At 46.8% G+C, this 13,471-nt stretch overlaps 1 protein-coding gene across 8 annotated transcripts in view; it reads left to right on the top strand.

The window, feature by feature from the left end:
- Positions 1-13,471, top strand: part of DEPDC5 (DEP domain containing 5, GATOR1 subcomplex subunit) — a 112,066-nt gene that overhangs the window by 19,403 nt on the left and 79,192 nt on the right. For all 8 annotated transcript variants that reach the window (XR_006356338.1, XM_044002189.1, XM_044002221.1 and 5 more), the window contains exons 5-9: positions 231-316; positions 4,955-5,038; positions 10,906-10,955; positions 11,421-11,490; positions 12,945-13,023. Coding sequence is in view for 7 of the 8 variants with exons in the window: in XM_044002189.1 (XP_043858124.1) it covers positions 231-316; positions 4,955-5,038; positions 10,906-10,955; positions 11,421-11,490; positions 12,945-13,023 (369 nt within the window). In the remaining variant the exon portion in view is untranslated. The remainder of the gene's footprint in view (positions 1-230; positions 317-4,954; positions 5,039-10,905; positions 10,956-11,420; positions 11,491-12,944; positions 13,024-13,471) is intronic.

The following is a 13,471-nucleotide window of genomic DNA, read 5'->3' as shown; positions in this document are numbered from 1 at the left end:
ACTCGGACGGACAGTCCCCTTAGTTCCATTTTGGGGAGATTTTTAAACTACACATAAAAATCCCCCTCCTACCTTCCCCAGTTGTTCCTTATTTAAAAAAAAAAACTTGGGTCTGTTGAGAAATTTGTTTTACTTATTTATAAATCTTGCCACTTGAGCAGTTAAGCATTTGACAGCTGAGCCGACGAATCGGGCTGACTTTGTTCTCTGACGTGGCTTCCTTCTTTCAGAAACAATCAGTGTGGATCAGACAGTGACTCAGGTGTTCCGGCTGAGACCGTATCAGGATGTCTACGTGAATGTCGTTGACCCCAAGGTGCGTCTTGGTGTGGAATTGAGCTGTTTGGGAGGGTTTTGCCCCCCCCCCCAAGATCATGGCACTGAGGAAGGCGACTGTTGTTTAAGAGGCTGAGTGAGTGTGTGTGTGTGTGTATATATGTCATGATAACTTATACATAGGCAGGGGTTTGAGGTGTATAAAGCATTTCCCCCATAACAGTTTGGTGAAGCAGGTACCACAGTTACCATTAGCCCTATGATTGCAGAGGAGGCAGCTGAGGGCCTGAGAGTGGATGTGCTGGGTCCTTGGGCAGGGAAAGTGCCGGAGCCAGGATGGGCTGGGGGCTCCGTATCTCCAAGGCTGGTGCTTCCCGCCTTTATTGTTTAGCCTCTACCTCCACACGCATGTTACTTTTTTTTTTTGCAGGGCAATGAAGGTTAAGTGACTTGCCCAGGGTCACACAGCTAGTAAGTGTCAAGTGTCTGAGGCCTGATTTGAAGTCAGGTCCTCCTGAATCCAGGGCCAGTGTTTTATCCACTGTACCACCTAGCTGCCCCACACATGTTACTTTCAAAGGCTACATCATCACCCTTTTCAGATACTTTTTTATGCCATGCTCCATTATGTTTTGTTTTGTTTTTTAATTTTTGTAGGGCAATGAGGGTTAAGTGACTTGCCCAGGGTCATACAGCTAGTTAAGTGTCAAGTGTCTGAGGCTGAATTTGAACTCGGGTACTCCTGAATCCAAGGCCAGTGCTTTATCCACTGCACCACTTAGCTGCCCCTCCCCATTAGATTTTAAAGGCAGAACTAGAACCTGCAGTCCAGGAGCAGAGCCTTGGCCTGGCCCTCAGATGGCAGAGATGCCCTGGGATCCGAAGGAATCCCAGCATTTCAGGGAAGAGGTCCTTTACTGCACACTCCCTCTGCATCTTGGCCTGTCAGGCCCTGACTGCTGTGACCATCAGCCTTAGATGAGGACACCCAGTGAGGGGGCGTGCGCTTTCATCTTTGGACAGCTTTATAAGGATGTTGTTCTGATGTCAAGCCAGAACCTGCCCCTGCAGAGTCCACCCACCCACGGCTGAGCTCTGCCCTCAGGGCCAAGTAGTCTCTTCCAGACACCCCTTCAAACACTGGAGACAGCTCTCTTCTCTTCCTCACTTCCCGTCTCTCCAGTCCTTCCTCCTTATCCTTGTCCGGTGGGACCTCAAGGACCCCCTTGATCCTCGCTGCCCTTCTCTGCATTCACTCTCTGCTGTATCCATGTCTGTTCTAAATGTGGTGCCCAGCATTGAACACGGTCTCCAAGTACAGGCTGACCATGGGCAGAGGACACAAACTCATGCTTCTCTTCTGAGAATCTTGCCCCATGCACTGCAGTCCGAGTGTGTTAGTTAGCTTTTTTTTCTGTCATATCGAGGGCAGCTAGGCGGTGCTGTAGTGGGTCTCTGGATCTGTAGTCAGGAAGATCTGAGTTCAAATCCAGACTAGCTCTGTTACCCTGGGCAAGTCATGTACCTGTTTGCCTCAGTTTCCCCATCTGTAAAATGAGCTGGAGTAGGAAGTGCCAAACACTGTAGTACCTTTGCCAAAAAAACTGTAAATGGGGTCACGAAGAGTCGGACACGACTGAAACAAATGACAGATCACATGGCTGCCTCATAGTAAGCTTGGGGATCCTAAAAGCTCTGGCTTTTGATTCAGATCGACTATCTGGCCATCTCCCCCTCCCCCTGCCCTTTATTTGTGACGTTTGCTTTTTGAATGCAAGTGGAAGATTTGAAATTTGCTGACTGCTGACTCTTGTCCAGCGTGTTAGTTGTACCTCTGTGTCATCTGTGCCTACACTTTCTGAGTCACTGAGAGAAAGGTTAACTGGCCAGGCTCATGGGCAGCTCCTTGGAGGGCCCAGCTCAGTGCTGGGGGCCTCCTTCCTGAGCACTCCATGACTAAAGGCCTCCTGCCCACTTTCCCCGCATCGTGTTCATGCCCTTTGGGCCTAGCTGTTTGAACAGCAGAATCCAGCCCAGTGAATGTGCTCCTCCTTAGCGCACAGGATCCCCATTGTCCATGCTGCCCGCGGGGGACCTTGTCCCAGGCTTTGCCCAGACCTGGGTCTCTGAGGTGGAGCTGGCCTCTTACTCCTCCCGAGGGGGCCCTCCCCCTCTGTGATGTTTAAAATCTAAATTGTGGTCACCTTAAATTAAAAAGCTTCAGCACCAGTCTTTGGACGTTAAACATTTATTAAAACATAGAGGTATTCACAAGGAGTTCAGAAGAAAAAAAATCCTACCTAGCCTAGAGTTCCAGCCTGGTTGGGTTCTTCCTCAAGTCCTCCTCCACCAGCCTGCTTTAATCAGGAACTCTCCAGCAAGCTGATTGTGGAAGCTTTTTATAGGTCTGGAACAGAGGCGGTCCTTACACACTGCTTCAAGCTGATTGGTTGGCGTCATCAAATCCATTGGTTCTGAAGGTGTTCTCAAGTTGAGTTCACAGTCTAGTTTCTGAGAACAATACCTTCTTAAGGGCTAGCCAGGTGTGATTACAATCCAGTTAACTTGAAGTAGGCTAATCAGCAGTCAATGACTCTCACTTGATTCAATCAGTCTAGATTAATCTCCAGGTGGGTCTTTGAGTATCTGCTAAATCCCATTATTTCATCACACCTCTTAAGGATGAGCTGCTAAATGTTGGCCACAGTTTGATGTCAGGACCTGCAGCTCTGGCTCCTGCTTCTTTCTGGTCTTCCTGAGCTCTCCTTGAGTGACCGGGCTGCTAAGAACCTTCTTATTTTCCAACCTGTCTCGGATACCAGCTGTCTGGTGACCATTTCTTCTGATTTGTTGGGTAAATTTTATTTTTCATTGTGAATTTAAGAAGCATCAACAAACACAAACATTTAAGTATGCAAAGAAGCAGAAAGCACAGCTGGATCCCATTAGTACAAAGAATGAAAGCCCCCGCCCCCTCTCCCTCCCCCAAGTGGCTTGATGCATCTGAGTTCTCACTGTTAGAAGTTGTAACTATGTAAAAGAATCATGTAGGATTGCTGTCAGCTCAACAGAAATGGACAGTGTGAATCCCAGAGACGCTTGACCACGGCAGGGGCAGTCATTTTTTGCCCTCTGGGACACAATTGTCGGTAAGAAACCAGGCTTTTGTTACTTAGGATCTGGTGCTTTGAAAAAGTATTGATTGAGGGGGCAGCTAGGTGGTGCAGTGGATAAAAGCACTGGCCCTGGATTCAGGAGGACCTGAGTCAAACTCACCTCAGACACTTGACACTTACTAGCTGTGTGACCCTGGGCAAGTCACTTAACCCTCATTGCCCCACCAAAAAAAAAAAAAAAGAAAGAAAGAAAAGTATTGATTGAACTTAACAAGGTGGTAATTAACATGACTCCCTTCTCCTCTTTGGTGTTTTCTCCTGTGTCCTACTTATCATTTTTCTTCTGTTCTCTACATTCTCTCTCTCTCTCTCTCTCTCTCTCTCTCTCTCTTTTTGTGGGGCAATGAGGTTTAAGTGACTTGCCCAGGGTCACACAGCTAGTAAGTGTCAAGTGTCTGAGACCAGATTTGAACTCAGGTCCTCCTGAATCCAGGGCCAGTGCTTTATCCACTGTGCCACCTAACTGCCCCAATGTTCTCTTCATTCTCAAGATTATTCTCTTTGGCAGAGAGCCAGATGCTACATACACATCGAGTGGTTCGGCCTTCCCTCTCCGTGCCACGTATCAGCAGCGTCTCAGCCTCCCTGCCATGCCATACTGCCCCCTTCCTTTTCTCTGCTTGTCCCCCATGTTAGCCACCAGCCCTTTGTGGTTGCCCTGGGCAATTGGTGCCAGCCTCTGTCTATTCAGAGGATGAACACCACCCACATGCATGCCATTTTTGACTTTCACTGCCACCCTCTGTCCAGCTCCCTGCTCTCTCCCTCACTCTCTCCATGTCTGCTTAATTTCATTGTGTCTCCTGTTCCCTCCAGAACATAGACCCCGACTCTACTACCACATGCACCTTTGGGCTCATCCCTTCCTGTTGCACCTTTAGACTTGCCCTTTCACTCAAGGCAGCTTTAAAGTGAAAGGTGCTGGGGGTAGCTAGGAGGTGAAGTGGATAAAGCACCAGTCCTGGATTCAGGAGGACCTGAGTTCAAATCTGGATTCAGACACTTGACACTTACTAGCTGTGTGACCCTGGGCAAGTCACTTAATCCTCATTGCCCTGCAAAAAAACAAAAACAAAAACAAAAAGTGAAAGGTGCTGAGGAGAATGGCTTCTTGGGAGGATTCTGGTCCAACTCACCCTTACTCCCCTTAATTCCCTCGGGCTTGGGCGTTTCTTTGTTGTCAGTGACCCCAAAAGCACCTAATCTGTTTGTTCCTGTTTCTTTTGCCGTGTCCCAAAGCCCGCTGGACATGGGAATGTGCTGGAGGAGAGGGGTTGTTTGACTTTTATCTTAGCAGCCAACCATTGAGCATGGTGTCCTGCCTGTGCGATGTGCTTCATAAAAGTTTGGATGGAGACAGATAGAAAGACAAAGATGGATTGGTGGGTGGGTGGGTGGATGGATGGATGGATGGATGGATGGATGAATGAATGAATGAAGCCAGGATCAGGGGGCCAAGCATCAAGATGGAAGTGAGACTGAAGAATCTCTGTCTCTTTCAGGAGGTGACTCTTGACCTGGTGGAACTCACGTTTAAGGACCAGTACATTGGGCGTGGGGATATGTGGAGGCTGAAAAAAAGCTTGGTAAGATGTGGTGGCCCAGGGTCTACTCAGCACACTTGGTCTTGTACCGTTTGGTTGGTACTTTTTTTATACGCGGGCACTTCCCAATATCTCCTTCTCCCTGGAAGGTATCAGAGGTGCCTGACAGTGCATGTAACATTCAGAATCTGTAGTCTTCCGCCTCTCTGCCAAGAAGAAAGAGGCCCTTTTATCACTTCTTTTCTCGACCAAGACCGATCGCTGGAGTTCAGCCAGGTTCAGGTGTTTTGGTCTCATTTTTGGCTTGTCTTGTCTTCATTTCCATTATTGGAGTTGTGTATCTCGCTTTCCTGGTTTCATAGCAGTTTAACATTCCCCCATCCATTTCTCTGCTCACACAGACACTATCCTAGTTCAGGCCCCAGTCCTCTCTCACCTGGACTAGCCTTCTAACCAGTCTGCCGGCCTCCACCTCTCCTGACCTCACTCTCTCCTCCACTCAGCCTCCTACGTGTGCCAAAGCGTGGGTCTGATCGCTTCCTCTTCCTTCTCAGCAGACTTCACTGGCTCCTGTTGCCCTTCTCTGTTTGCCAGTTACCACCCTAACCTGCCAGGCTCGCCTCGCACCTCCTCCACCCCAGACTCCATCCCTGGCTGTGTTTTGTTCCTGCATCAGCTCTGCTGCCTCCTACAGGAGAGTCTTTCCTCCCAGTGACCGGGTTTTCCTTTTGTCTGCATCTGTATATGTAGCTGGTGTCATACGTGTCTACCCGTCCCTCTCTGATAGAATATCAGCTCCCAGAGGGCAGAGGCTCTTCCACGTTTGTCCTTGTACCCCGGTGCCTCACCTCGTGCCTGGCATGTTGAAGCTCCTTCATTGATGTTTCTTGATCGATCAGTTCACAGACATCTCCTCCAGTTCCTCCAGATCTCCCTTGTCTGTCATTTCTTACAGTGCACTAATTTTCCATCATGCTGCCCTTCCCTAGTTCAGGAATACCAACCTGGTACCTGAAGATAAGTGGTCAAGGGCTTAACGATTCTCAAGAGAAGATGCCTAATCTCTGTACTACCAAATGATCAGATCCCTGACCATAAGAACCCGAACCATCCCTGAAGCCACCCCTCACACATGTTGCAAACTTACAGAGGTGACACAGAGTGGAAATGGGCAGGGGCTCTGGGGAGGCCCAAATCCCACCCTCTCTATTTGGTAGAGCTAGAAAACCACCTGGAATTGTGTGAGCCATACCCCTTAACTTGCCGCTCCTTGGGCCCAGAGAGACCCTCTGCCTCCGCAAATAGCCCACGGATGTCATCAGTCACAAAGAAAGGTCGGTGTAGAACCAAATGGATTGGGAAGCAGCAGAGAACTGGAAACAAAGAGCATGGTGGGCACTTATGGGTGGGGCAGTGGTTGGGCGCATTGGGGTCTGGGAATATTGCCTGGTAAGAAATGAGGGCTGGGGCACAGTGGATAAAGCACCAGCCCTGGATGCAGGAGGACCTGAGTTCAAATCTGGCCTCAGATACATAATACTTACTAGCTGTGTGACCGTGGGCAAGTCACTTAACCCCAATTGCCTCACTAAAAAAAAAAAAAGAAATGAGGACTATGAAGAGTTTAGAGAAGCTCAGGAAGATGGGTGTGAAGTGATGCAGAGGGAGGCAAAGAGCGTCCATAAAACTGCAGGAATTGCCAGTTGTCAGTTTGGGTCATTATTGTAGTGAGAGGCCAGCGAAAGAAGCTCCCAAGGCGTCCTCCATCTCTGGCCCACCGAGCTGGGCAGGGCTGGGAATTAGTGCAGCCCTTGTGGCTGTCACCAGTGTGGAGTTAGGCTGCCCAGGTTTCTGGGCTGCTCATGACTTTGACCTTGTGGTTCCCCCCAAAAAAGCAGAGGAAAGAAAACTCACAGAATGGGTTATTTACAGGAGAGCTTTTTGTGGGAGCAGAGATGGAGCCATTTAGGAGGCGGAGAGGATTCACGCCCAGCAGAACCCTGCTCGATCCGTCAGAATTGAACCCTTGCTCAATGTTCCTGTTAAGGGACATAAAAAGCCTTTTTTGTTGTTATTATGAACTTAAACATCAACAAATAGCCACATTCCGACATAGAGGGGAGAGGAGAAAAAAGATTGTGTGGAACAGCGTGACTCCTCATTCTTTCCTGTTTGTTTTATGTGTACATAAAGATGAATGAACAAGATAGAACCAGCACCACCTGCCCTGCCCAGTCCTCTCCTGAAGGTCCTAGTGCTCTTGTGTATTCTTTCATGTATGTTTCTTCTTGTTGCCATTGTCTGCTCCCCTTTTCCCCATTCACGGCTCTGAAACACGCTTTCCTTTTTTCTCCAGTTTGTTTTTGGCCTGACCTCTTGTGGTCAGGTGCTAGGCCTGTCCATACATGACTCTTCTTGGTTTAGGAGAAGAAAAGCGTCCATTAAGGACTGTACATAACATATACCGCCAGAGGGAAGGTGCCTATGCATTGCTGCTGATCTCAGCCCGGTTCTTTGGAGATTCAATAGGCAAATAACCTTCACTCTCCTGTTTTTAGACTTTGTTTTTAAACAGCATGACCAGAATTCAACTCTGCTTTTGGAAAGCATTTTCCTTTTAACTACACTTTCTTTTAACATTCATTTTTTTTTGTTTGTTTGGTTTTTGTCTTTTTAGTGAGGCAGTTGGGGTTAAGTGACTTGCCCAGGGTCACACAGCTAGTAAGTGTTATGTATCTGAGGCCGGATTTTAACTCAGGTCCTCCTGACTCCAGGGCTGGTGCTCTATCCACTGTGCCACCTAACTGCCCCAACATTCATTTTTAGAAGATAGAAAATAGAGTAAATATCATGGGGGAGGGAATAGGATGGAGGGAAACAATTAACAATAGTAACTGTGAAAAAAAGTTTGAAGCAGAGGCAAGAGTAATGTAAGATGAAGATGATGATTGACTGATGATTGATGATGATAAAACGTATGCAGGCAGCTAGATGGCTCAATGGATGGAGCACTGGTCCTGGATTCAGGAGTACCTGAGTTCAAATCCAGCCTCAGACACTTAACACTTACTAGCTGTGTGACCCTGGGTAAGTCACTTAACCCCAATTGCCTCACTTAAAAACAAAACAAAACAAAAAAAACGTATGGTACTTAACTTTGCTTGGCTACTGTGAAGAAAATTCTTTGTCAGGTATAAGGTACTATATAAATGTTACCTATTACTGTTGTAAGAATCAACCTCATGGGTTTATTGTAAGGAAATCTCTCTTTAAAATCCTATATCAATGTAGTTTACTATAAAAAATGATGAGCAGGATGCAATTAGAAAAACCCAGAAAGACCTACATGAGCTGATGCAACGTGAAGTGTGTTTATACAAAATAACAGCATTACTGTAAGATGATCTGCTGTGAATGACTTGGTTATTTTCAGCAATGCAATGATCCAAGCCAACTCTGAAGGTCTTATGAAAAATGCAGTGCATCTATAGAGAGAGAACAGATGGTAACTGAATACCGATTGAAGCATTTTTTTGTTAGTTCCTTTATCTGAAGTTTTGTTTTTGTCTGTTTTCTTTCACAACCTGGCTGATGTGGAAATATTTTGCATGACTGCTCATGTATAGCTTATATTGAATTGCTTGAGTTCTTGTTGTGGGGAGGGAGGGAGGAAGAGAATTTGGAACATAAAGTTTTTTAAAATAATTGATGTCAAAATTTGTATTTAGGGGCAGCTAGGTGGTGCAGTGGATAGAGCACCGGCCCCTCGAGTCAGGAGGACCTGACTTCAAATTCGGCCTCATACACTTAACACTTACTAGCTGTGTGACCCTGGGCAAGTCACTTAACCCCAATCACCTCACCAAAAAAAAAAAGTGTATTTACATGTAATTAGGGAAAAATAAAATTCTAAGTAAAACATAAAAAAATTATTTAAAAAATTTTTATTTATGTATTTATTATTATTTTTTAAGCATTCATTTTTAAAACTTTTTGAGTTCCAGATTTTCTCCTTCCCTCTAGCCCCTCTTTTCTATTGAGAAGGCAGGCAATATGCTGTCAAGTATACACATAAAGTCATGCAAATCATAGTTTCATATTAACCATGTTGTTTACTCCCCAAAAAGCAAGAAACAAAGTAAAAAAAAAAAGAGTCTGCTTCCATCTTCATTCAGAGTTCATTGGTTCTCTCTCTGGAGGTGATAGCATTTTTCATCAGGGGTCCTTTGAAGTCGTCTTGGATCGTTGCCTTGATAAGAGTAGCTAAGTCTTTCACAGTTGATCAGCCTTACAATGTTGCTGTTATTGTATACCATGTGTACATATATACCAGGAGATCCTGGTTCTGCTTACCTCACTTTGCACTAGTTCATAGAGGTCTTCCCAGGTTTTTCTGAAACTGTCCTCTTCACCTTTTTTTATTTTTCATTTTTTCATCATTTCTTACATCTAATAAGAGTATTCTATCACAATCATATACTACAACTTGTTCATCCATTTCTCAATTGATGGACATCCCCTCAATTTCCAATTCTTTGTCACCATAAAAAGAGCTGCTATAAATATTTGTGTACATATATAGGTCCTTTTCCTTTTGTATTCTTTGGGATACAGACTTGGTAGTGGTATTCCTGGGTCGAAGGGTATGCACAAGTTTATGGCCCTTTGGGCATCGTTTGAGAGTGTTCTCCAGAATGTTTGAATCAGTTTACAGTTCCACCCATGGTGGAATAGGGTCCTTATTTTCCTGTATACCCTCCAGTACTTTCCTTTTGTGTTAGCCAATCTGATAGCTGTGAGGTGGTGCCTCAGAGTTGTTTTAACTTGCATTTCTCTAATCAGTTATATTTTAGAGCATTTTCTCACGTGACTCTTGATTCCTTTGATTTCTTCTTCTGAAAACTGCCTGTTTAAATCCTTTGGCCATTTATCAGTTGGGGAATGGCTCTTATTTTTTATAAACTTGGCTCAGTTCTCTAAATATTTGAGAAATGAGGCCTTTATTAGAGGAGCTGTAATTCCCCCCCCCCCCCCGTTTTTCTGCTTTTCTTCTGATTTTGACTGTGTTGGTTTTGTTTGTGCAAAACCTTTTTAATTTCCTGTAATCAGAATTATCCATTTTATATCCCATAATTCTCTCTATGTCTTGTTTGGTCATCAACTCTTCCCTTATCCATAAATCTGACAGGTAAGATATTCTATGCTCCCCTAATTTGCTTATATCACCCTTTATGTCTAAATCATGTACTCATTTTGAGCTTGGTATATGGTGTGAGATGTTGGTCTGTGCCTTGTTTTTGACAAACTTCCAAGTTTTCCCAGCAATTTTTATCAGGTGGTAAGTTCTTACCCCAAACCTTGGACCTTTGCATTTGTCACACACTAGATTACTATGGTCATTTACTACTGTGTGTTGTGTATCTAATCGATTCAGCGATCCACCCCTTTATTCATTAGCCAGGATCAGATTGTTTTCCTGGTGGTCTGGGGCATTCTTGGGCTTATTTGCCCTTCAGTGGCAGTTGGTATTGGTGATGGGCCCCTTTCCACAGAGGCTTCCCCTCTGAATGATGGTTTAGAGGGCCAGGCTGGAAGCATTGCCAATTGTGTGTGTGTGTCTCACACATGTACACACTCACACAACACACACACACACACACACACACACACACACACAGACTCTGCATAGTCAGTTCTCTCTCCTAACTTTGCTTTCTCAGCTGTTTAAAAGCCTCATCACCCTTAAGCCCAGCCCCATCCCTGCCCTGGCAGGGTTTTGTAGGAAACTTATATAAGCATGTTAATTAGACTTTTAGGCAGGCCTGGAGGCCTTGTTTTAGGCCTTGCTCCTTCTACAGTCTTGAAGTGTTAAGTCTTCCTTCCTTCCTTCCTCTCTTCTTCTCTCCTAGGTCAGCACGTGTGCCTACATCACTCAGAAGGTAGAATTAGCAGGTATCCGGTGAGTCTCTCCCCATCTTTGCTTTCTTCTGACTAACTAGGATGTAGCAGCTGTGTAGACCATCAGTGACGGGGGCTTCCCATGAAATGTCAGACGTTTACTTACCGCAAAAGGAAGCCGTTTTAGTAAAAATAACACAAAATACCAGATGTTTGGGATTAAGGGAAGCAGCACTTGACATGCATGAACTCAGGTCCTCCTGACTCCAGAGCCGGTGCTCCATCCACTGCGCCACCGAGCTGCCCCTCCATAAATCTTAAAGCTCTCTATAAATGTGAGCTGTGATTATGATAGTACCTCTGGGGAGGGGCAGTCCGCTACCTCCCAAAGTTTCCCTCCCACCTCACTTTTGGACAGCTCCTATTTCGGGATTACTAGTGTTACTTTAAACCTAAATCCTGCTCTGTTTTCCTTCTGCACATCTGGTCCCTTGTGTCTAAGACTCCTGTGGTCTCTCACTTTCAGGGCCCAGGCAGGTGAACTGTGGGTGAAGAGTGAAAAAGTCATGTGTGGCTACATCAGTGAAGACACACGGGTAAGAGCCCTTCCAGAATCCTTCGAGGCAGCCCCTGCAAGCTGCCACCCAAGCCCTGCTTGTCTCGGGCGCTTCCCTACAGAAAAAGCGGGGCTTGTACTCAAGGTAGACAAACACCACGATCTCTGCTGGCATCGATCCATCTGCCTTTGCTGTCTTCAGCCGGCACTGCCGGTCACTTCCCTCTGAGGGTGGTTTTCTTTATGGGGAAGGGAGGACTGAATCCGAGAGAAGGATCTGTTGAGGATGCCTCTGGTGTCTCTGTGCCTCAGCACAATGGAGACGGGACTGGAGACTGGATGGGGGTTTCCAGCTCATCGAGGGCGCGGTTGGCACATCCCCTGAAGGAGCCTCCATGCCGGGTGGGGAGGTGGAATACCAATTGGCGAGAAGTTAGCAGCGTGAGATTTAGGTAACGCCATGCCGCGAGTTCCCAATTCATGCTCAGGCAGTCAGGACAGCGGGAGAAGTGGGGCACAAGGCCGTGCAGACAAGGGGCACGGGGCTGTTTGGCGGCTGTTGTGAAAGCGACTGCTGTTACTGCTTCAACAACCTTGTGGGATGGTAGGTACAGGTGTCAGGCCTGTTTTACCGGGGAGGAAACCAAACCTGAGATCAAGGAAGTGGTTTGCCCGGGTTCTCATAGTCAATCCCAGGGCCTCCAGCCGGGCCATCTCAGACGCCTTCCTGTCCTTTCCATTTCCCTCCTGGAGCCCGGCAAGGGAAGGCTTTAGTGAGGGGACGGGCAGCATTTGGATTGGTGGAGAGTCACAGGGAGGACATTTTGTGAAGGGAGGCAGCCTGAGCCCAGGCAGGGGAGCCAAGCTCCCTCCTGACTCTTGCAAACTGTGATTCCCTAGATCCCCTAACCCTCATCGGCCTGGGGGAGGGCATCCCCAAGGAAAGGGGAAGGTGTGTCGAGGCTTCATTTTATGGATGCTTAAAAGCCCATGCCCCACCTGCAACGATGGCCACCTATGTTGGGGTGTTTGGTGATATCCAAATGGAGGCTTGGGAAGGATTTCAGTCAGTTCCCCTCTATAGTTTTTAAATTAAGAAGAAGGAAAAAACCCTTTCGTTCACGTCTATGGGTCCTTCCCATCCCCTTTGTCAGCTCTCCAGTCTACAGGGATTTTGACTTCTGTGTGTCGGGGTCTGTGCGTAGGTCTGCACAGCTGTGGATGGTACGCTTCATACCAGTGCATGATGGCATGAGAGGGGCTTCTCGCCTTGGCCCCCTCCTCTTCCCCATTAGCTCTGGTTGGTCCCCGTGACCACTTTTGCCCTCCTCTAACAGAAATTGGTGTCTGCATCCATGTAAAGCCAGCAGGGCTGGGGTGAGGAAAGCACAATTTATCAAGGCAATTAAACGCTTCTTTTTACTGTTGTGATATGTGAGCGACCTTTGGCCTTAGTCCTTGAAAAAATGTGGCTCTGTCTTTGTTTTTTTCCAGGTGGTGTTCCGTTCAACTTCAGCCATGGTTTATATATTTATTCAGATGAGCTGTGAAATGTGGGATTTCGATATTTATGGTAATGTGGCCAGTAGATGGGGATGTTCCGAGTTGGGACACTCAAGGGGCTGTCCTCCCCTTCTGACAGCCAGCCATCAGTGCTTCTGGCTCTGGGCCGGGAGAGACCCCTGATCTCCTCATTGTGGGTCCTTCCTCTCTGGTGGTGCAGACCCGAGCCCATCCCCCCTTTCTAATCCTCTGTAACTCTTTTCGTGATAGGTAATCCCTGTAAGGTGCTTCCCGCTGTGCGTGTGCATAGTAGGTGCTTAACAAATGCTCATTCCCTTCCCTTGCCCCCAATATCCAATTACCAGCTCTCCAAAGAGGATCCATGCAGTAATGAGAGCTAGACTTTATCTGGTGCTTTAGGAGCATTGCCTCATTTGGTCCTCACAATGACCCTGGGACATGGGTGGTTTTATTATCCCCTCTTTATACATGATGACACTGAAGCCGGCAGAAGGGAA

This window comes from Dromiciops gliroides, chromosome 1 (assembly GCF_019393635.1).
Source record: "Dromiciops gliroides isolate mDroGli1 chromosome 1, mDroGli1.pri, whole genome shotgun sequence".
Lineage (NCBI taxonomy): Eukaryota > Metazoa > Chordata > Mammalia > Microbiotheria > Microbiotheriidae > Dromiciops > Dromiciops gliroides.
Note: the sequence above shows the minus strand (reverse complement) of the source record. Positions and strands in the feature narration are given on the sequence as shown.